Genomic DNA, 21,176 nt, shown 5'->3' on the forward strand with positions numbered 1-21,176 from the left:
AGTCCTCTGGCTTATTAGAGTTACTACTGTCCTTACAGTTTCACAGCAGGCATGAAGGATTAGGCATAAGAAAAACAGCGATAACCGAATTTGGGCCGCGCGGGGTAGCCATGCGATCTAAGCCGCCTAGGTACTGCTCGTACGGCTGTCCCCGTCGGAAGTTGTAGTCCTCTGGCTTATTAGAGTTACTACTGTCCTTACAGTTTCACAGCAGGCATGAAGGATTAGGCATAAGAAAAACAGTGATAACCGAATTTGGGCCGCGGGGGGTAGCCATGCGATCTAAGCCGTCTAGGTACTGCTCGTACGGCTGTCCCCGTCGGAAGTTGTAGTCCTCTGGCTTATTAGAGTTACTACTGTCCTTACAGTTTCACAGCAGGCATGAAGGATTAGGCATAAGAAAAACAGCGATAACCGAATTTGGGCCGCGCGGGGTAGCCATGCGATCTAAGCCGTCTAGGTACTGCTCGTACGGCTGTCCCCGTCGGAAGTTGTAGTCCTCTGGCTTATTAGAGTTACTACTGTCCTTACAGTTTCACAGCAGGCATGAAGGATTAGGCATAAGAAAAACAGCGATTACCGAATTTGGGCCGCGCGGGGTAGCCATGCGATCTAAGCCGCCTAGGTACTGCTCATACGGCTGTCCCCGTCGGAAGTTGTAGTCCTCTGGCTTATTAGAGTTACTACTGTCCTTACAGTTTCACAGCAGGCATGAAGGATTAGGCATAAGAAAAACAGCGATAACCGAATTTGGGCCGCGCGGGGTAGCCATGCGATCTAAGCCGTCTAGGTACTGCTCGTACGGCTGTCCCCGTCGGAAGTTGTAGTCCTCTGGCTTATTAGAGTTACTACTGTCCTTACAGTTTCACAGCAGGCATGAAGGATTAGGCATAAGAAAAACAGCGATAACCGAATTTGGGCCGCGCGGGGTAGCCATGCGATCTAAGCCGCCTGGGTACTGCTCGTACGGCTGTCCCCGTCGGAAGTTGTAGTCCTCTGGCTTATTAGAGTTACTACTGTCCTTACAGTTTCACAGCAGGCATGAAGGATTAGGCATAAGAAAAACAGCGATAACCGAATTTGGGCCGCGCGGGGTAGCCATGCGATCTAAGCCGTCTAGGTACTGCTCGTACGGCTGTCCCCGTCGGAAGTTGTAGTCCTCTGGCTTATTAGAGTTACTACTGTCCTTACAGTTTCACAGCAGGCATGAAGGATTAGGCATAAGAAAAACAGCGATAACCGAATTTGGGCCGCGCGGGGTAGCCATGCGATCTAAGCCGTCTAGGTACTGCTCGTACGGCTGTCCCCGTCGGAAGTTGTAGTCCTCTGGCTTATTAGAGTTACTACTGTCCTTACAGTTTCACAGCAGGCATGAAGGATTAGGCATAAGAAAAACAGCGATAACCGAATTTGGGCCGCGCGGGGTAGCCATGCGATCTAAGCCGCCTGGGTACTGGTCGTACGGCTGTCCCCGTCGGAAGTTGTAGTCCTCTGGCTTATTAGAGTTACTACTGTCCTTACAGTTTCACAGCAGGCATGAAGGATTAGGCATAAGAAAAACAGCGATAACCGAATTTGGGCCGCGCGGGGTAGCCATGCGGACTAAGCCGCCTAGGCACTGCTCGTGCGGCTATCCCTGTCGGAAGTTGTAGTCCTCTGGCTTATTAGAGTTACTACTGTCCTTACAGTTTCACAGCAGGCATGAAGGATTAGGCATAAGAAAAACAGCGATAACCGAATTTGGGCCGCGGGAGGTAGCCATGCGATCTAAGCCGCCTAGGTACTGCTCGTACGGCTGTCCCCGTCGGAAGTTGTAGTCCTCTGGCTTATTAGAGTTACTACTGTCCTTACAGTTTCACAGCAGGCATGAAGGATTAGGCATAAGAAAAACAGCGATAACCGAATTTGGGCCGCGTGGGTAGCCATGCGGTCTAAGCCGCCTAGTTACTGCTCGTGCGGCTATCCCCGTCGGAAGTTGTAGTCCTCTGGCTTATTAGAGTTACTACTGTCCTTACAGTTTCACAGCAGGCATGAAGGATTAGGCATAAGAGAAACAGCGATAACCGAATTTGGGCCGCGCGGGGTAGCCATGCGATCTAAGCCGCCTAGGTACTGCTCGTACGGCTGTCCCCGTCGGAAGTTGTAGTCCTCTGGCTTATTAGAGTTACTACTGTCCTTACAGTTTCACAGCAGGCATGAAGGATTAGGCATAAGAAAAACAGCGATAACCGAATTTGGGCCGCGCGGGGTAGCCATGCGATCTAAGCCGTCTAGGTACTGCTCGTACGGCTGTCCCCGTCGGAAGTTGTAGTCCTCTGGCTTATTAGAGTTACTACTGTCCTTACAGTTTCACAGCAGGCATGAAGGATTAGGCATAAGAAAAACAGCGATAACCGAATTTGGGCCGCGCGTGGTAGCCATGCGATCTAAGCCGCCTAGGTACTGCTCGTACGGCTGTCCCCGTCGGAAGTTGTAGTCCTCTGGCTTATTAGAGTTACTACTGTCCTTACAGTTTCACAGCAGGCATGAAGGATTAGGCATAAGAAAAACAGCGATAACTGAATTTGGGCCGCGCGGGGTAGCCATGCGATCTAAGCCGTCTAGGTACTGCTCGTACGGCTGTCCCCGTCGGAAGTTGTAGTCCTCTGGCTTATTAGAGTTACTACTGTCCTTACAGTTTCACAGCAGGCATGAAGGATTAGGCATAAGAAAAACAGCGATAACCGAATTTGGGCCGCGCGGGGTAGCCATGCGATCTAAGCCGTCTAGGTACTGCTCGTACGGCTGTCCCCGTCGGAAGTTGTAGTCCTCTGGCTTATTAGAGTTACTACTGTCCTTACAGTTTCACAGCAGGCATGAAGGATTAGGCATAAGAAAAACAGCGATAACCGAATTTGGGCCGCGCGGGGTAGCCATGCGATCTAAGCCGCCTAGGTACTGCTCGTACGGCTGTCCCCGTCGGAAGTTGTAGTCCTCTGGCTTATTAGAGTTACTACTGTCCTTACAGTTTCACAGCAGGCATGAAGGATTAGGCATAAGAAAAACAGCGATAACCGAATTTGGGCCGCGCGGGGTAGCCATGCGATCTAAGCCGCCTAGGCACTGCTCGTGCGGCTGTCCCCGTCGGAAGTTATAGTCCTCCATCGGCCATGGATGTTTGTGTTGCAGTTAGTGTAAGTTAGTTTAAGCTATATTAAGTAGTGTGTAAGCCTAGGCACCTATGACCTTAGCAGTTTGGTCCCATAGGAACTTACCACAAATTTCCAAATTTCCGCATTTTGGTTTAAGTCGAACACCGCGTCTGAACGCTACTATCCTGCTCCTTCTAACGTATCTTGCACATCTAGGGAACCACATTTTTTATTGATGAGACGTAGTCTGATTGTATAGTCAGTGTTGGTACCTGAATTGTGGTTGTACTGTTGCTTAGCCTTATCATTTATAGTAAAACGTTTGTCGTTGAGCATTCGCAGTCTTGGCATCTTCTGCACCCCTGCCAGCTTATGGACTTGTTGAAACTCGTGTTACACTTGCCTGCGAACGGTAAATGAAGTCTCTGCGCCTTAACTTTTCTATAGCTTTTTTGTGACATGACATACAACAATTCGTTGTGCATCTAATTATTTGACATTCAGACTGCATGATGCGTTCACCAAAGCTGGTTTCTCGGAAAACTTGCGGCAGCTTAATCTTTAGTAAGCCTAAATACAGCTTATCGTATGGTTACTGAACGCTATACATCTTAAATAATACAGTCTTATAGAAGAGTTAGCATGGCAGAAGATTCGTACCGCACAGAGAGTTTCTCAACTGAATGTAATAATATTTATGTCGTTATCTAGCATAAAAAGTTCTATACCAACAGGCTGTAAGTGAAAATCTCGATACTACGAGTATATTGTCGCTGGAAATGAGACAGTGAACAGGATATAGCTAAGGAGTCGCATGGCATTGTTGCCTGTAGAAGTCGAGATGTTGTTAGGTCTTTTAATTGGAAAGGGATTTCTTGTTTCACCACATACAGTGGTACTTATTCTTGCGATATGTGGGAGTTGCTCTTTAAATGTATCTGTATGTATCCGTTGAGTTTAAGTCACTGGCCACGCGGGATTAGCTGAGCGGTCTAAGAGGCTGCAGTCATGGACTGTGCGGCCGGTCCCGGCGGAGGTTCGAGTCCTCCCTCGGGCATGGGTGTGTGTGTTTGTTCTTAGGATAATTTATGGTTAAGTAGTGTGTAAGCTTAGGGGCTGATGACCTTAGCAGTTAAGTCCCATACGATTTCACATATATTCGAAGATTTTGTAAGTCACTGTTTGGATGTATGTGTGATGTTGTGTCATGTTTCAGCTGTACGATGAGAGAGGAGAGAAGATGGGACCTGGCGCCGGCATATATCTCATTTCTCTGAAACATTACCAAGAGGTCAGCCCAGCTAAACGTCCTGATATGAGGAACGTAACATCAACAGTGTTGCGTCGTCACACTTTGTGAGACACACATGATGGATCTGGTATTGTTGTTGGACACTGGCATAAGGACTGGTGATTAGGAAACATCATTCCTCACCTTGCTGGCAAAACATCTGCTATGTCCGAGACGAGCTCAATCTCAAAGGAATACATTAGCGACCTCCTGTAATGCATACGCGCATCCCCTTCACGTGTTTATGCCATTTATTACGCACATTTATGCAATCGGGAATGCTTAGTACCAACCAGGCTACATGCCCATCTGACAATTATGCGTCAGCAAGGAGCATTAATGAGAACATCATAAGAGGCAATGTTGTGCGCTTTAGTAAGAACAAGATCCGAATATTCGGGAGTAGGATCTTACAATCTGAGACAGTCTTCCGAGACAAACTTCCGTCACGATGTCCGCAAACGTGACGCCAGATCCGCCTCGCAACAGCGATCTAAACGCCCCTTGGCTGACGGTTTTGATATATATGCATAGGAGACGAGTGGAGTGTTAACTATTGGCTGAGGGAGAAGGAGAAAGGTGGGTCTCTCTTGGGCCTCGGGAAGACAGGGGAGAGGCGCCATTCAAAACGCACGATCGAGTAACTGGGGGCAGCTCCAAAAGAACGGTCGCGAGTAAATATTCCAACTCTTAGTTATTAATGAACGCTACGTGTCGTGGGCACTATCTATCACGAATATGGAAAGTGATAAATGTGTTTAAAAGGGTTGAATGTAACGGCGTAGCCAAGAGCCGCCATATTGGGAATTCTGTGACGTGTGTTTCAAAGTATTCTTCATTAAAACGAGTATATTACAAAACGTTGTTAACGTTTAACAACTGGCATCCCGACACATGCCACTTCAGCAGGGTGACAAACCTTCATTGAACCTGGCACCTGAGCGCTGCTACTGTGCGACGAGGGACAACCGAAGCAGCAAGACACCAGGTTAGTAATCCAGAAACCAGAGAAGTTAAGGCAGAGTCGCTTCCTTCTCGCTACAATGCCATAGAGGGCATTGCACTCGACTATGATGGGAGTCCTCCATAAAGTAAGTGCATGACGTTCTATGTGGATAAGATCCATAATATATGTGTGTCTTATTTCTAAACATTAAAGCTATTGCCGATGCAATATAAGCTGCTTATCCACAACAGTCCAAAACTAAGATAGACAAAGCTTATTGAGTGTAGCGTGGATAATGATCTGAATGGGAAATGATGAGGGTGTAATAAATAGATCTGATATTGAATTTCTCCACAGCTATTTTTATTTGACAAATTAAGTATTAAATCCAGTACTATACAATATTAGTAACAGAGAAGGCACTAGAACATTGTCAGAATGAATTTGCAGAACGGTTCGTCTTCCTTATCCAGCATAGGGGAGAACTCCAGCAGCAGCAGCATGTGGGTAAGCCCCAGCAGTGTACGGATAACCGTTTATCCCTGCCGTGTAGGGGTAGGCGCCAGCAGCGGTGTAGGGGTGGGCAGCTGTATTGTAGGGATATGTTTCAGCAGTGTAGGGGTATGTTCCAGCTGTGTAGGGGTATGTTTTGGCTGTGTAGGGGTAGGTTTTAGCTGTGTAGGGGTAGGCATCAGTCAAGGGGTTGTAGGCTGCCGAATAGGGGTAGGCCCCTGTGTAGCCCAGGGCGGAGTAGCGCCCAGCCACGCCAGAATAGTACGGGTTGTAGGCTGCCCCTGCAAATAAAAAGACACACTATTACCGCCAGGGTAAAGAGACGAGAACAGTATGGGAGGCACAAATACCCATACATTAGTTATATGTCTTTAGTATAATGCGAAATAATAATCTAATATTTAGAAATTATTGAATTTTACTCTGTTTCGTACCAATTAAAAAAGCAAACAAAAAGTCGCCATAGATTTCAAATTTCGTTCTTCGTCCTTATACCCTGGTACAACCGTCCTATCTCTCGTTTCCGAAACTGATGTTGTTTCTCTGATGTAACACATAGTCTTACTGTCTGCATACTTTTTCTAGAGTCACAGATATCCTAAACCAGTAGCTACGTTGCACTATGCAACATGAGCATATTTGGAACGTTATGCCAAGTATACAAGCTGAGATTTCCTCATTTATTCTTTCTAAGAAAATATTTGACTTTCACAATAATATTATAATACAGTGCATCAAAACTAAATGAAAGTGTAAATTACAATCTCTCTCAGCGCAAACTGTACATTCTACTATCACAGTCCTTCAGCTAGTCCATCTTGAAATAATGTCTGACTACAAATAACTTTCGGTTTCCATTAGCTACTGAACAAAGGACTGATAATATTTCATTGACCTCAGTTAACGATAAAAATCTCGTTTCTGTTTAGTTTAACATAGTGGAGGATACTTTTCCAATTAAGAAAATGGACGACAAACAATCTACAAATTTTGACAGAATTTTATTATCGACTAGCAGCTTTCCTCGATGAAGATTATCCTTATTCAGAGTAATTTTCTTTTAGTAAAAACAAAAATTTTGTGTTGTTCATGGCAACATGTGCTACTTTATTATTCTTTAATTTTCATTCACATTTTAACAGTGTGACCATTACAGTTCAAGAATGTGCATAATATAACCCTCAATTTACTTGCCGAATTTTTTAGTAACGCGCCTCTCAGCTTAACTTATTGAGCTTTTGTGTTCCACGAGCAATTTTTGTTTTTCACTTCAATATCTACCCATTTCTCCTCTTTCTCTTATTTTGTATTAGTTTGCACCTACACTGTGTTACAGCCGCTGTGTTATAATAATAATACTCTCCGAAATCACTCGTGTTAACTGGTGGAATGAAAGATAAAAACTAAGATATTTCTGTAACCTTTGTTTATAAAATTATTAGATTATAATATGCAAAGAGAAGAAAATTAGATCTGGAAACATAATATGGCTCATAGATTCATCCTTGCTCGAATGACCGTGTATTTCCGAGTGACTGAAAAGAAGATTGTTGCAAGCCGCTGTTAATTTTTCTTCTGGTGAACATAACTGTGGATTGCTATGTGTACAAAGAATCATTCTCCTACCTATACTAATCTCGCCAAGCCAGAGCAGAAACATCATTAGTAACTTGTTCTATGAATTCTAATAGCTGTGTTCGCCTACGGTATTTGTCCTCCAGGGTTTCTTATAGATTCGCTGAAGCTGTTCCCTGACATCGTTCCACATGAAAAGGATCGTTGATTATCTGAGACTACAACGTGAAACACTACAAATAAAGTTACGTGAGAGACATTTCATCATCAGTCTTCAGTCAACTTTTCTGCAGTGACATACATGCCTAATTTCCAGTGTATGTGGCAAAAGTCAGATTATGACATTTACATATCAATATCATCGTCTGAAAATATAATTCCTTGGCGTTTAATATTGGACTACTTAAACGCAGACGTGATACTGAATGACAGAAGAAAACAGAATTTAATGAGACGTGGATATTGTTCCGTTCCAGTTTGCTTTGACCACTTAATTGAAAACGCATATACAACTTGAAGACTGAACAGCTGTGTTACTCTGTCAGGTAGTAGAAAAATTTCACATAGGGTAGTTATTTTAAGCAAAAGGAAGTATAACCATTAGTCACGACATTACAATGCGTGTTGTTTTGGTTCTATTATATCAATATTTTGTTTCCTATCTTAGACTTGGTGCAGGTGATCATTCAAATGCCTCTCGTGGTGGAACTCGCAGTTTCGTATGCGAATGTCTCAAACCATTGGTTTTGAGATAAGCGATTAATATTAATGGTGTCATAAGCTTTCAAGATCTCCTACTTCTTTCACTGTCAGTTGTCAGGCCATATGGCGGCGACATTTGGTTGGTGTGCCTCCACAGACAAGTCTTCACTGAAACTTCCTGTCAGATTAAATCTGTGTGTCGGGCCGAGACTCGAACGCGGGACCGTTGCCTTTCGCGGGAAAGTTTGGAAGATAGGAGACGAGGTACCGGCAGAAGTAAAGCTGTGAAGACGGGGCCTGAGTCGTGCTTCGGAGCTCAATTGGTAGAGCAATTGCCCGCGAAAGGTAAAGTCCCGAGTTCGAGTCTCGGTCCGGCACACAGTTTTAATCTGCCAGGAAGTTTCATATCAGCGCACACGCCACTTCAGAGTGAAAATCTGATTCATGTCTTCACTGGTCATCGGCGGTCATTTTGGAGCATGCACGACTCATCAATGAAGACAATTCTACTCCAATTAATGAGATTCCAAGCCGAAGACGTGTCTGGAGACACCCCAGACAGCTGCGGGATACCAATCTGAGAGTCGCCCGCCATGAGCCCTAACTGCGAGGATGATGGTCTGGGATGCCGTTTCTTTTCATTGCCGGACCACTTAGGTTGTCACCTGAGGGACCATTACAGCACAACGGTATACCTACGATATTCTACACGCAGTTTTGTTGGCTTTCATGGCAAGCCATCCTTCCCTTACATTTCAGCAAGATAATGTTCGCCCGCCCACGACGATAGTTACTACTGTTTATCTTTATGCTTGGCAAACGCTGCCTTGGACAGCAAGATTTCCGGATCTCTCCCCAACTCAGAACGTTCGGATCATTATGGGCAGCTCGGGGTTTTGATGATCTAAAGCCCCAACTGGACAGAAGATGGCATGATATTTCTCAGGAGGGCTACCAACAACTCTGTCAATCAATTACAAGCCGAACAAATGCTTGCATAAGAGAGAGAAATGGACCAATGCCTTATTGATTTGTTCAATTGGTGAAGCTCTTGCTCTTGAATGAATCACCAAACATTTCTGAAATTGTAATCGTTTGTCTGTCTGTACATGTACATCACATCTATCAGTTTCTGTCCCATTCGGATAATTCCTTCGAGGTGTGCCTATGTTTCTTTTTTCTTACCGTGTACAAAAGGGCAGGAAAAACGCATATGAAAGCGTATGTATTTCGAATGAACATATTGTACACGTTACTACGTCTAACGCGAGATGATTTTAGGAGTTCCTTACCTGTGACCAGGGGGTCGACCGCCTTCTTGGACCTCTGGACGCTGGTGTCTTCGGCAGGAGCGGCCAGGGTGGCGCCCGTCACGGCACACAGCACTAACACCTGAAACACACAGTTCCAGCATTGCCACAGGTTCTGCAGGACAAACTAAAGCAACTTATTAAGACAGAGGCAGGGGAGCCAGTTACAAGAAACCCGCACCCGACAAAATCCGACGCAAACTCGGTCAGCGGCGTCCAGTATGAGGAATATGCAATCGCTGACAGTCACAAACCGCAAACAAACTCTTCTAACAAGCAGTTGTTTCTGTGATGACAGGGCAAAATTCGTTGTTATAGAGAACTTAAAGAGAAAAAAAGTATGATCAAAAATTTCAGAGAGCAAGCGATCCAATCCAATCTTTCCAACTAAGAAGTTTACGACAGTAAGAGGAATGTAGCGACAACCTTGAAGTATCCAGGAACAGAAAAAGCACCCCTATGTGTCGTAGGGAATACAAGGGACAGGGCTGGAATAACGCCTATAAACGTACTGATGAGCGCTTCGTGCAATCTTTAATGGGGACACGGTGAATGTGCCTGGCTCTGTGATTTCGTGGCACCTACTCACTTAAGTTTAAGAGTTTTTACGTATCTTTAATATTTAATTAGTTACGTATAAGTGACAATAGTTAATGTTCGACCACAGTGACGAAGATTATGTAAGAGCAAGGAGAACCTAAAATGTCGAGACCTAACACGAACTATGTCGTAGAATGACGAAAATATTTTTTACAGCTGCTATATAAGTGAAGAAATAATTACACTCTGTGAGTCTCATTCACATTGCATTCGTTTGCATATTTGATTCTGATTCTGATTACTGTTATAGCTGAATTAATATACCGGTGAGTGTATGTTGAAAATATAATATGAAATCAAAATGTTATTCAAAGTTGTGTGTTTTATTTATGGAATCCCAGTCATAACCTAATTTCAAAACTATTGTGAGACAAGTGGCACATGTTAAAGACGAGACTTTTGTGGGAGACTTTTAGTGGGCTTCGCCGACATTTAATCATGCTGTATATCTGAAAAATTAGTCCGCAATGTTCGAGGTTACTTTAAAGAAGTTAGATAATATTCCTGAGAGGCGTCACGGCAAAGTATTTTCAGCGACGTTACTCAAATCTGACAAGCTGCAATCACAGATAACTTTGGTTTGGAGTCGACCTATTTTATGAAAGACATTTATTAACATTATTTATGTCATATGCTTCATCTCATTAGCATCTCATAACAATGTATGACTCAAAGATATATCGGAATCGCATTACAGCTTCGTGTAGGATTACACTGATATAGCTAAATAAAAGTAATCATAATCTGCCACCAGGAACAGTATTCCAACGTGAGCAGGAAAATCTAAAAAAATAACTTTTTGTTTATATTTCATATTTAGTTATTGTTTCTTTCATCCAAATTTCAAATGTATGTGACAGGTATGATGTATCACTTGGCATCCATAGTTGGAAATATGTCACTACATTGGGAGTACAGAATGAAAATAATCCGAATCATTGCACAGCTGCCGCTGCCTAATGGGCTGGTCGCATGCAACGGATGACTCAACCGAGCGAATTGGCGGTTGCTCAAATTTATCGGCCGACATGGCACCGGAATCATACTAATGTTGTATTTGCACTACGTGCTGAAATGTTGGGTCAGACTCTTCCGGAAACTGTTCTCCAAGTCTGACATCAGTTACAATGTAGATGATCACGTCACACAGCATAACATCTGAATCAAAAGCACCATAATCACTTTTGAATTTGCATTTCCTCGTTATACCCAGCTATTCTGTTACCCACTCGCTATAAGTTTGATCTGACCTTCTATTGCAATGAAAGACTTGGTACCTAGCTGCCACAATTTCTGAATGAGGCGAAACACAGCACCTCCTTCACAGTGTTTGGTACGTTGTGAGCGATTACGTTGGGCTTCAAACTGTTGCAACCACTAGAGCCATTCATCTTGTTGTTTGTTAAACTGGCGAAAAGGAGGTATGGCACTCGGAGCTACAGTAGGTGCCTACTGCACTATATTGGTGGCCTGAGCTGTGATTGGCTGCTATACCACCTTTAGCAGTGTGGCAATTTGCTGAGTATAAAATAGAAACATCTGTGTTAGCTGCGTTTGCATCTAACACTTGCAGCTGAGGTGCTTGAACAGGGGGTGGGATATGTGGGTTGTTCATTTTGGACCATGCAAATGCATTAAACAGACAATGAAAGCAAGAAAATTAAGCGCACAAGCAAAGCGCAGCCCACTGCCCCCCCTCCCAAAAAAAAGACTACATTCATCCAGTATTTGAGGATGAGAGCGCTTAGCGGTTTCCAATAAAGTTTACACAATTTGAAAGCTTTTCGAAACTTGTTCTTGTTGGTGCCCTCCATAAAATAATGGAAGGAAATAACTTTATAGCGTGCTATATTTTCGGTGTTCATGCAGTACAGCTTTAGCATCAGGCATGACATTTTAATTTATTTCCCCAACAGTTCTTACATGAACATATAAAGGAATTTTAAGTTCGTTGGTTAACCAAGTCTGTTCATTAACCTGCAGGTTCAGAACTTCGAAAGGAACAAAACCGAAGTAATTACGATTTTCCACCTTCAGCCAAGAAGGGTTCAACCGTTTAATATAAAATATTTCACCCGATAACTTATTTGTAACTCAGTCAGGCATTTGGGGCTGTTTCATACATGCAAGTTCGATTCGTTAAAGGATAGCAGCTTTTTTTGGGGTGGAGGAGGGGTGGGTGTTTGTGGAAGGAGTGTTGCTGATATGAAGCTCGAGAAAGTAAACCCCTGGAGTATTGCATCGTGTGCAAATGAAATGTGGATAACCAGAAATCCGGAGAAGAGGACGCTGGAAGGATATGAAATATGGTGCTACTGATAAAAATTAAAAATTAAGTGAATAGACAAAATGACATACATAGAAGTTCTATAAAACACAGAAAATACGTTTTTTGAAGCCTCTTACGATATGAAGGGTAGTTAGTTTGGTTTCCGCTACGACACTTAGGCATAGCAAACTTGGTTGTGGAAAGACCAGAAATGGGAAAGAAAGGTTAGGGAAGTCCAGGACTAGGACATGGGAAGAACGTTGAGGATTTTGAGTTCAGCAGTTACGCACAAAAATGCAAATGCTGTCAATTAACCTAAATACCTAGGGATTACAATTACAAAAACCTTAAATTAACACAATCACTTAAGTAATGTTGTGAAAAAGGCAAACCAAAATCTGTATGTTATTGTAAGAATACGTGGAACATGTAACAGATCTACTAAACAGACTGCCCACATTAAACTTGTTCGTGTCATCTTCTTGAGTACTGCTGCTCGATATGGGATCCTTACTTGGTAGGATTGGCAGAGGACATGTAAACAGTTCAAAGAAGGGCAGGTCGTATTACCGTGAAATAGGTAAGAGCGTGTCAAAAATGAGCACAAAGAGTTCCTATGGGACACGCGCAACTACATAAGACAATGTTGTACAATGAGAAAAAACGCAAAACCGTTGCTTAATGCGCAATATTATATTGTGTAGGCGACCGGGTTCAGAACATTTAAAGTTCCATCACCTGTTGTAAAAAATAAAATCACATAACTTTATGAGGCCACCCTCACACCAATGTTGTTGTACAACCTAAGGTTCCGTGTCAAAAGGATAGAAGCGAATTAAGTTCCACAAAAACCGATCACCTGTGCTACGCTATCTGGAACACAACCTTTGGTTCCAGAACAACACTGGGGTGAGAATGTCCTTAGATAGCTAAGAGACATGATTTCTTATACCAGGTGCTGGAACGTTGTTCGCAAACCGGCCGTGTACACAATAAAAGTTGTGGATTAAGCAACTGTTGTGCGAGTTGTTCATTTTACATAATTTCACGGATACGATGCTCAAATTGGGGTGGCTGTTATTAAATCAAAGGCGCATTTCGACGGTGCGTAATCTTTTCTCTAGATTTCAGTCTCCATATTTTTTCCTTACATTGAGAAAATATTTTATTGATTTCCACCTGCATAAGGAATAATGATCTTCGTAATAAAATAACAGAAATCAGAACTCCCAAGGAAATATTAAAGTGTTCCTTTGCCCCTCAATTGGTTCGAGAGTGAAACGGTACAGAAGTAGTCTGAAGGTGGTTGGATGGATCCCCAGCCTGGCACGTAAGTGTGAATTGTAGAGAAGTAGTGTAAAACTAGAGATATATTTAGGGACGAACAGTATTGCACCAGGCAGGGAAAAGCAGTCATCATCAACATAACAGCAACAAACTGATATGACAGTTGTATCGTGAAATACACATAGATTGCTCCAGTCGATGTTCATGAGTGGAGATTAGAGTGAGAAGGAAGATAGCTTATTTTAATGTTCAGCTGACGTAGCGGCTATTGGAAATGGAAAGGATGGATAAAGATTAGTCATCAACATCTCGTTGACGACTTCCTTATTCGATGCGAAACGCTAGCTTCGTTCAAATGGTTCAGATGGCTCTGAGCACTCTGGGACAACATCTGAGGTCATCAGTCCCCTAGAACTTAGAACTACTTAAACGTAACTAACCTAAGGACATCCATGTCTGAGGCAGGCTTCGAGCCTGCGACCGTAGCAGCAGCGCGTTTCCGGACTGAAGCTCCTAGAACCCGCTAGCTTGGTTGGGAAAGGAAATCTAATATATGCTGTTCAGGGACCCCATCCCAAAATATGCCTGAAGGGTGGCCGAACGAGATTTCTGTCACCGCCCTTCCTAATGTATGTCGCGTGTCGCAGCACTGCACAACTTCACTCATCATTAGAAACAGAGCACAGTATCGGAATACAGAAAGATATGGTAGGAAACCAATTGGAGCATTGCCTAAGGAAACACCATGGCAATGGCCTCCACTGACTCAGTGAAGCGGTGAATCTATAAGTAAATCACGAGGGCTGTCCTCACCTCCTCTAGAAAGTGGGTCCAGTATGATAAGCATTGAGCCACTTGGCTCGGCTGCTATGTTACACCTACATCTGCGTGTATACTCCGCAAGCCACTCGTGTGTTGCTTGAGGCTAGTATGGTGGGAATAGTTAGGAAGTCGTTTCAGCAGCCAAGTCCTCTGCTGTGAAGTCCGCCACTGGAACTCCAGTGCAGCACCTGATGCTTTCGCGTTTTCTAAATAAAGCTCTAACAAAAGGCGTCCTCTTCTTTCAGTCATCTCCGTTTCCTCTCTCAAACCTACCTGGTACAGATCTCAGACAGACGAGCAATATTCTGTTATTGGTTAAACAAGAGGTTTGTAAGCTACCTCGTTTGTGCGTGGATTACTTTTCCCGAGGGTTCTTCCAGTGGAACTCTCTTTCACTGCTTTTACCTGTGGTTAGTTTTACGTCGTCGTTACAATTTTAACAGCTCTGTACGTACTTTCGTAGGCGTTTTATGCCATGACAGCTCCCAGTGATTCTTCTGCGATCATCTAACCATATAATAATGTCGCCCACTTATGTGTAATACATTACATTTATCTATACCGAGCTTCAGCTACAAATACGTACATGAACTTCAATTGTCTGCATTTCCTTCTGAATTCGGTACATTTTTTTTCCCGTTGCGCGTGTTCATGTATTAGGTTGGTGCGTCAGTTCGTAGCATATATGTAACAGTAATGTACCATGGCGTGCGCCCAAAGCTACTTTACGTTCGATGGTTTCTCTCTAGTAACTCTCATTACTTGTTAGTGAGGCCTCTATCCGATCACAAAACTGGTGTGATACTCTGTTCGCGAATTAGAGTGTAGCGCCCGTAGGCAGCCAAGCCCTAAATATCGATTGGCGAGTACAAACCAGGGAATACGAAATGGTTTCAACGCATTATGACGAGAGGACTCAGTCACGTAATTCACAGACTTTCGCAATGTACAGCCTCAGCAATAAGGCATATTCGTTTTGAATGGAAACGTGTGAGAAACGCAAGTAAAATACTCACCAGCTTCATCATTTTGCAGAAGAGAAGTGTGGACTTCGGCGATGAGAGCGGGGGATAGTGCGGTCGGAAGACTGCGTGTGAGGATGGCCGGTCGGCCGGTCGGCCGCGCCTTTTATACGCGGGAGCAGGCGAGTACGTGCGGCCATGCTGCCCCCACCAACACCCACATCCCCACACCGAGTTAACACCGGCCATTAATTACCGGCACCTGGGTCCGTCTCGATAACCTGCACGATGGGGGGAGCGAAAGACGCGAACATGCCGATTTCTCAGTTTCGTGGCGGCTCTTGTAGCATTCGCACGGGCTTCCATTCTCTCTCTTCTCGGTCCAAATTTTCTTTGTCGTTATCGCCTTGTCATATCAAAATCCCGCTCAAGTTTATATCACTTCGAAATTACATGTGAATTAAACGTGCAGGAATTAACATAGTGTTTCAACGTTCAAAACTGGTTAAAATGTAACTTATCAACGTAAGGACACTAAGCATATTGTCTGCGGTCTTGTAATTTTCTTTAATAATATACTTGAGCTTAACTCATATTAGAAGTGTTATTACCAATTCCGTCTTATTACCGAGTCCTCATTACATGTTTTGTGTAAACATAAATAAAAGTTTATAGCAGAAGAATAGGAAACTGAATGACAAACTTCTGTACACAACCGTAATTTTATGTGCAGTGTACATTTTCGACCACAACTGTTACTATCGGACTGTCATCCGTCTTGATTTTTTCATCTAATTTGCTAGGCGTTAAATGTTTCATTACTAGTTTCCACTTTGAAAAGATATTACCTGAAAGTTAATTTTACATTGTGAATATTCTTGGTCATATTTTCGTGTTTTGAGACTTCTTCTTCTTTCTTCTTTTAGTGTTCAACCCTGAGGTTGGTTTGCAGCAGAGCGCCATTCCTCTCTTCTGTCTGCTTTCCTCTTCATTTCCACATATGTGTTACATCCAGCGTCATTCATGATCTGTTGCATGTATGATATCCTTGGTCGCCCCCGCCGATTCCTTCCCTCAATAACTCCTTCTGCTATTGTTCCAATGATATTGTTGTGTCGTAGGATGTGCCCTACAAGTTTGTCTCTTCTTGTTTGGATGTGCCTCCACAGAGATCTGGTTTCCTGTACTCTTCTAAGCACCTCTTCATTTGTTACTTTGTCTGTCCAGCCGATCTTCATCATCCTTCTATAGCACCACATCTCCAGGGCCTCTAGCCGTCTTCTCTCTGCTCTTCCAACTGTCCAAGTTTCACATCCATATAGGGCCACACTCCAAACGAAACCTTTCATGATGCGTTTCCTTATTTTCAGACTGATGTTGTTGCTGGTGAGTAAGTTCCTTCTCCGATTAAATGCAATTTTGGCCTTTTGTATTCTGGTCGCAATTTCTTTCCGGCTTCTACCATCCCTTGTGATTTTGCTTCCCAGGTAAGTAAATTCCTGTATCACTTCCAGCTCCTCTCTTCCAATTCTAATTCTCGGAGGTTCATATTCTGCTCCTGTACTGCATACCATCACTTTAGTCTTTTTCTTGTTTATTCTCATTCCATACTGATTGTATAGAATTTTTTCCGTTGTTCTGAGGACTTCCTCTAGATCTTCTTCTGTCTCCGTGACTATAGCAATATCATCTGCATAACGTACCATGTCTATCTTCTGCCCATTAATTTTGATCCCCACCTCAGTAGTTTCTCGGACTTGGTCTATAGCTTCCTGGATGTAAGCATTGAATATAAGAGGAGAGAGAGCACATCCTTGTCTTACCCCTTTTCTAATATTTGCTTGTTGTTCCTGGTGACAGTTCCTAATCACTGCCACCTCATTCTTATAGAAACTGAGTATCACGCGGATGTCTTTGTACTTTATTCCAATTTTCCTCAGCACTCTGAACATCTCTTGCCAGATAACGTTATCAAATGCCTTTTCCATGCCTACAAAGGCAATATAAGTTGGTTTATTTTTCTGTAATTGCTTTTCGATAATGAGTCTCAGTGCCAGAATCGCCTCTCTTGTTCCCAATCCCCTTCTGAAACCAAACTGATCTTCACTCAGCATATCCTCCACCTTCTCTTCAATTCTCTTCAGAACTATTTTTATGAGAATTTTTGATGCATGTGATATTAGGCTAAGAGTTCGGTGCTGTTCACATTTCGTAGCTGCTGCCTTCTTTGGTATAGGAACAATGATACATTTCTGGAAGTCTGTCGGTATCTCTCCTGTGTTATAGATGGACCTAATAAGTTTAAGCACCATCATTTTCATGCCGTCACCAGCATTCTTTATTAGTTCTGCAGGGATGTCATCAGTACCCGTTGCTTTGTTGTCCTGTAGTTCTTTTAGAGCTCTGTCAAATTCTTCTTGCAGAATGTCATCTCCCTTGTCATCTTCGTCTACTTCCTCTTCTCTTCCTCTTACTTCCTCCGAAAGAGGTGTTCCAGCATACAACTCCTCTATGTATTCTTTCCATCTCTTCAGCATGTCTTCACCAAACAGAATTTTCCCCTCTTTATTTTCTATTGTGCCTGAGAGTACTGTTTTACGTTTGTTAAAAAAAAATTGATTTGCTGTTCTGTAGGCTAAATCAGTTCTTCCGTTTTGCATATTTTCTTCTACTTTCCTGCACATTTCTCCAAGAAAATTTTCTTTTGCTTTCCTAGCTTCTCTATTAACTAAATTCCTTAGTCTTCTGTATTCAGCTTTTCCTTGTTCCTCACTTGCATTTTTGTATAATCTTCTGTTTTCTATAAGCTCAATAATATCTGCTGTAATCCATTTCCTCTTGTTTTTGGGTTCAGTTCTTCCAACTATCTTTTCTGCTGCTTTGTATATACCAGATTTAATCTGATTCCAGTCTTCATTTACTCCACCATGTTGAAAATTTTTAATTAGGTTGTCTGTTTTGAGACTTGCGAACTTCTTATCATTACGTAGTCAACTGTAGCTTTCAGTTCCAACTGTTGGAGCGCAGATTCGTAAACCATATGAGCGTTTTGTCTCTCTGGACCTCTTCGGTTGAAGAGTTACTGTGTAATGTATTCATGTAAGTATGGTTGTGTATATACGCTACTGTGCTTTCCTAGTGTTTTAAAATTGGTCTTTTCCTTCGTTTGAACAGACCATCTTCTCTTGAAGGGGCGATAATAAGTCGAAAGTAGTAATGGAAGCATTTGTGTGACTTTTGGCTGAAGTAAGTGATAAAATAACTTAGCAAAGTAGTTGAAAATTTGAAATACCGTTAAAAATTGTGTCAACAATTTTAAAACGCTTAAACAAAGTGTACCAGAAATTTAATGTTTCCTGAATATTTTAGCCCTGTTTTCCACATTATTTTTCAGTGTATATGATGTAATGAAGAAACAGTGGTGTTTCTAAATACTACCTATGAACAACATCGGAAGGAGTACGGAAACAGACTTACATAAAAATTGGTTTTAAAGCGGTAAACGTGACGGATTTTCGTGAAATTCAGTTAGGGGTATAGTGCCTAGTTTCGGCCTCTTAAGCCAAAAGTGATATAAAACTTTAGCTATTGTTTTTAAATAAGGAATACGAGCATAAACCTTTTCTTGATCCTCTGTTTTTAGTGTAAAACTGTGTAAAAGAGATATCTCCCCAAACATCACAAAGAAAGAAAAGATTTTCTACCACTTACATTTCGAGATGTTAAGAAAACTGCCGAGTAATATCGGCCACTCTACAAAATATGTAACCTTAAATAAAAAAAGGTGTTCTCGTGGTACACGAACAAATTACTCTGTTTTGTTTTTTCAGGTTCTATAACAGTTGCGTTCGAAATTTCTTATTTGTGGTGACTAGTTCGGCTTACATTGCTCATTCTCAAACCATAGCCTTCGTTTTAAACGTTAGCACATTTCCCCCACTTAACAGACATACAGCAGCCATAAAAGGTATTTTACATGTACAGAATAGTAATGTGCATTCAGGCTCCATTAACACGAGAAAGACAAGTAGCGAAAGCTCCTGCCAAAAATACGTGGTATCATATGCAACAGCGACAGAACCTCAATGGAAATAATAGTGTTTACTAATCAACGTTGCTAGTGTTCGCTCCTACGTTACTTCACAAATTACTCTGTACATATATCAAATGTACAGGATAATTAAAACAACAGATGGTTAAAAACCTGTCAACTTGTGGCTGATTGAACTAACACATCAAATTAAACTTGTGGGAAGAGGTTTTCTGTTACACATTTCTGGATGCTCCTTCATAAGGTTTTGATAGAAATCATGGTCTACCAGTTTCTTTTAACTGTTAAATTTTCTGCCACATCGTAATCTAATTTTTTGAACTGAATCTTATCTAACGGCATTAACCTGGAATCTAAATCTCACATGTCTGCTACAAGCATTTCTTCGTAACTTTCTTCAAATTTTGGCTAGAAAAAACCCACCTGAGACGTCGCTGATGTCTTCTGAATCCCTCCAATGATTGTAATCCTCTTTTCAATGGACTAATAAAAACATTATCGACAACAGAGCCCGCCCAGATAGCCGCACGGTCTAACGCGCTTCTTCCCGAGCGGGAACGGTGCCGGATCCCGGTACGAATCCAACCGGCGGATTAGTGGCGAGGTCCTCTATGCCGGCCAGCCTGTAGATGGTTTATAAGGCAGTTTTCCATCTACCTAGGCGAATACGGGCTAGTTCCCCTTGTTTCGCCTCAGTTACACTGTGTCTGCGATTGCTGCGCAAAGACTGTTTCCATGTACGCGTACACCATAATTATTCTACCACGCAATGATTTGGGGTCACACTCGTCCGGTATGAGACGTTCCCGTGGATCCACCGAGGGCCGAACTGCACAGTAACCCTGGGTTCGGTGTGTGGCGGCGGTTTGGTGGGTGGAGTGCTGTTGCCTGTTGTGGGGTTATGAACCACTGATGGCTACGGCGGGACGGAACCTCTTCGTCGTTTCTAGGTAGCCGGTTTAATGCATACATACATAATCAAGAGCACTTTCTATCGTTCCGTCTTCTAAAACATTTGAAATCACTTACTTTAATGTAATCTCAGACCCCTCCCTTTGACCCTCACCGCCATGCTTTTTCCTCAACCTTGATGTCGTGCCTTAAAAGCAAAACAAAGAAAACATTTACACGGCCCATACCATCCGACTTTGATATCGCTCATTTACCCTCCTGCCATTGAACACGGCGCAAACAGATTCAGGCTTGAGTGAGCGGAATTTCACTATTACAACTGCATCTATATGAGACTACTTAAATATTTTTACTAGTATAAAATTGCTTCTCACCCTTAAAGGTACAAACCAATGCGGTAAATTACACCGTTCTGGAAACACAAACTAGACAGATACATCACACAAGGTCTATCAAATGCGCTTTATTCCAAGTATTGTATGTTTCCGCTGTTTTGCGGAAAACTGTCCGCTGGTTCGCTACTGTGAGCAGATAGAAGCGTTTGTGTCTAATGATATTCGAATTGCTGTACATTATTCCATTATGTCGTGATCAGTAGATTACATAAGATTAGATTTAGTTTTCGTTCCATATCCCCAAAAATGAGATGATTCTCGTGGTTGTGGAAGTCAGGAAGCAGATCATAAAAAAACATAAAACATTTGAGTATAACACTCCCTCCCCTAATCATGTCAGGAGATTGACAAAATGTGTGATTACATTACAGCACACTGGTGCTGCTAATATTTACAGAATCAATACATCG

The 21,176-nt window shown here is 42.6% G+C and overlaps 1 protein-coding gene across 1 annotated transcript in view; it reads right to left on the reverse strand.

The window, feature by feature from the left end:
- Positions 1–5,709: 5,709 nt before the first annotated feature.
- LOC126284147 (uncharacterized) overlaps positions 5,710–21,176 on the reverse strand; it is a 144,250-nt gene continuing 128,783 nt past the window's right edge. Inside the window, exon 4 of the mRNA XM_049982868.1 lies at positions 5,710–5,902. Coding sequence (XP_049838825.1) covers positions 5,834–5,902 — 69 coding nt within the window. The 3' untranslated portion in view covers positions 5,710–5,833. The remainder of the gene's footprint in view (positions 5,903–21,176) is intronic.

The sequence above is a fragment of the Schistocerca gregaria genome, chromosome 8 (genome assembly GCF_023897955.1).
Source record: "Schistocerca gregaria isolate iqSchGreg1 chromosome 8, iqSchGreg1.2, whole genome shotgun sequence".
In the NCBI taxonomy this organism is placed as follows: Eukaryota; Metazoa; Arthropoda; class Insecta; order Orthoptera; family Acrididae; genus Schistocerca; species Schistocerca gregaria.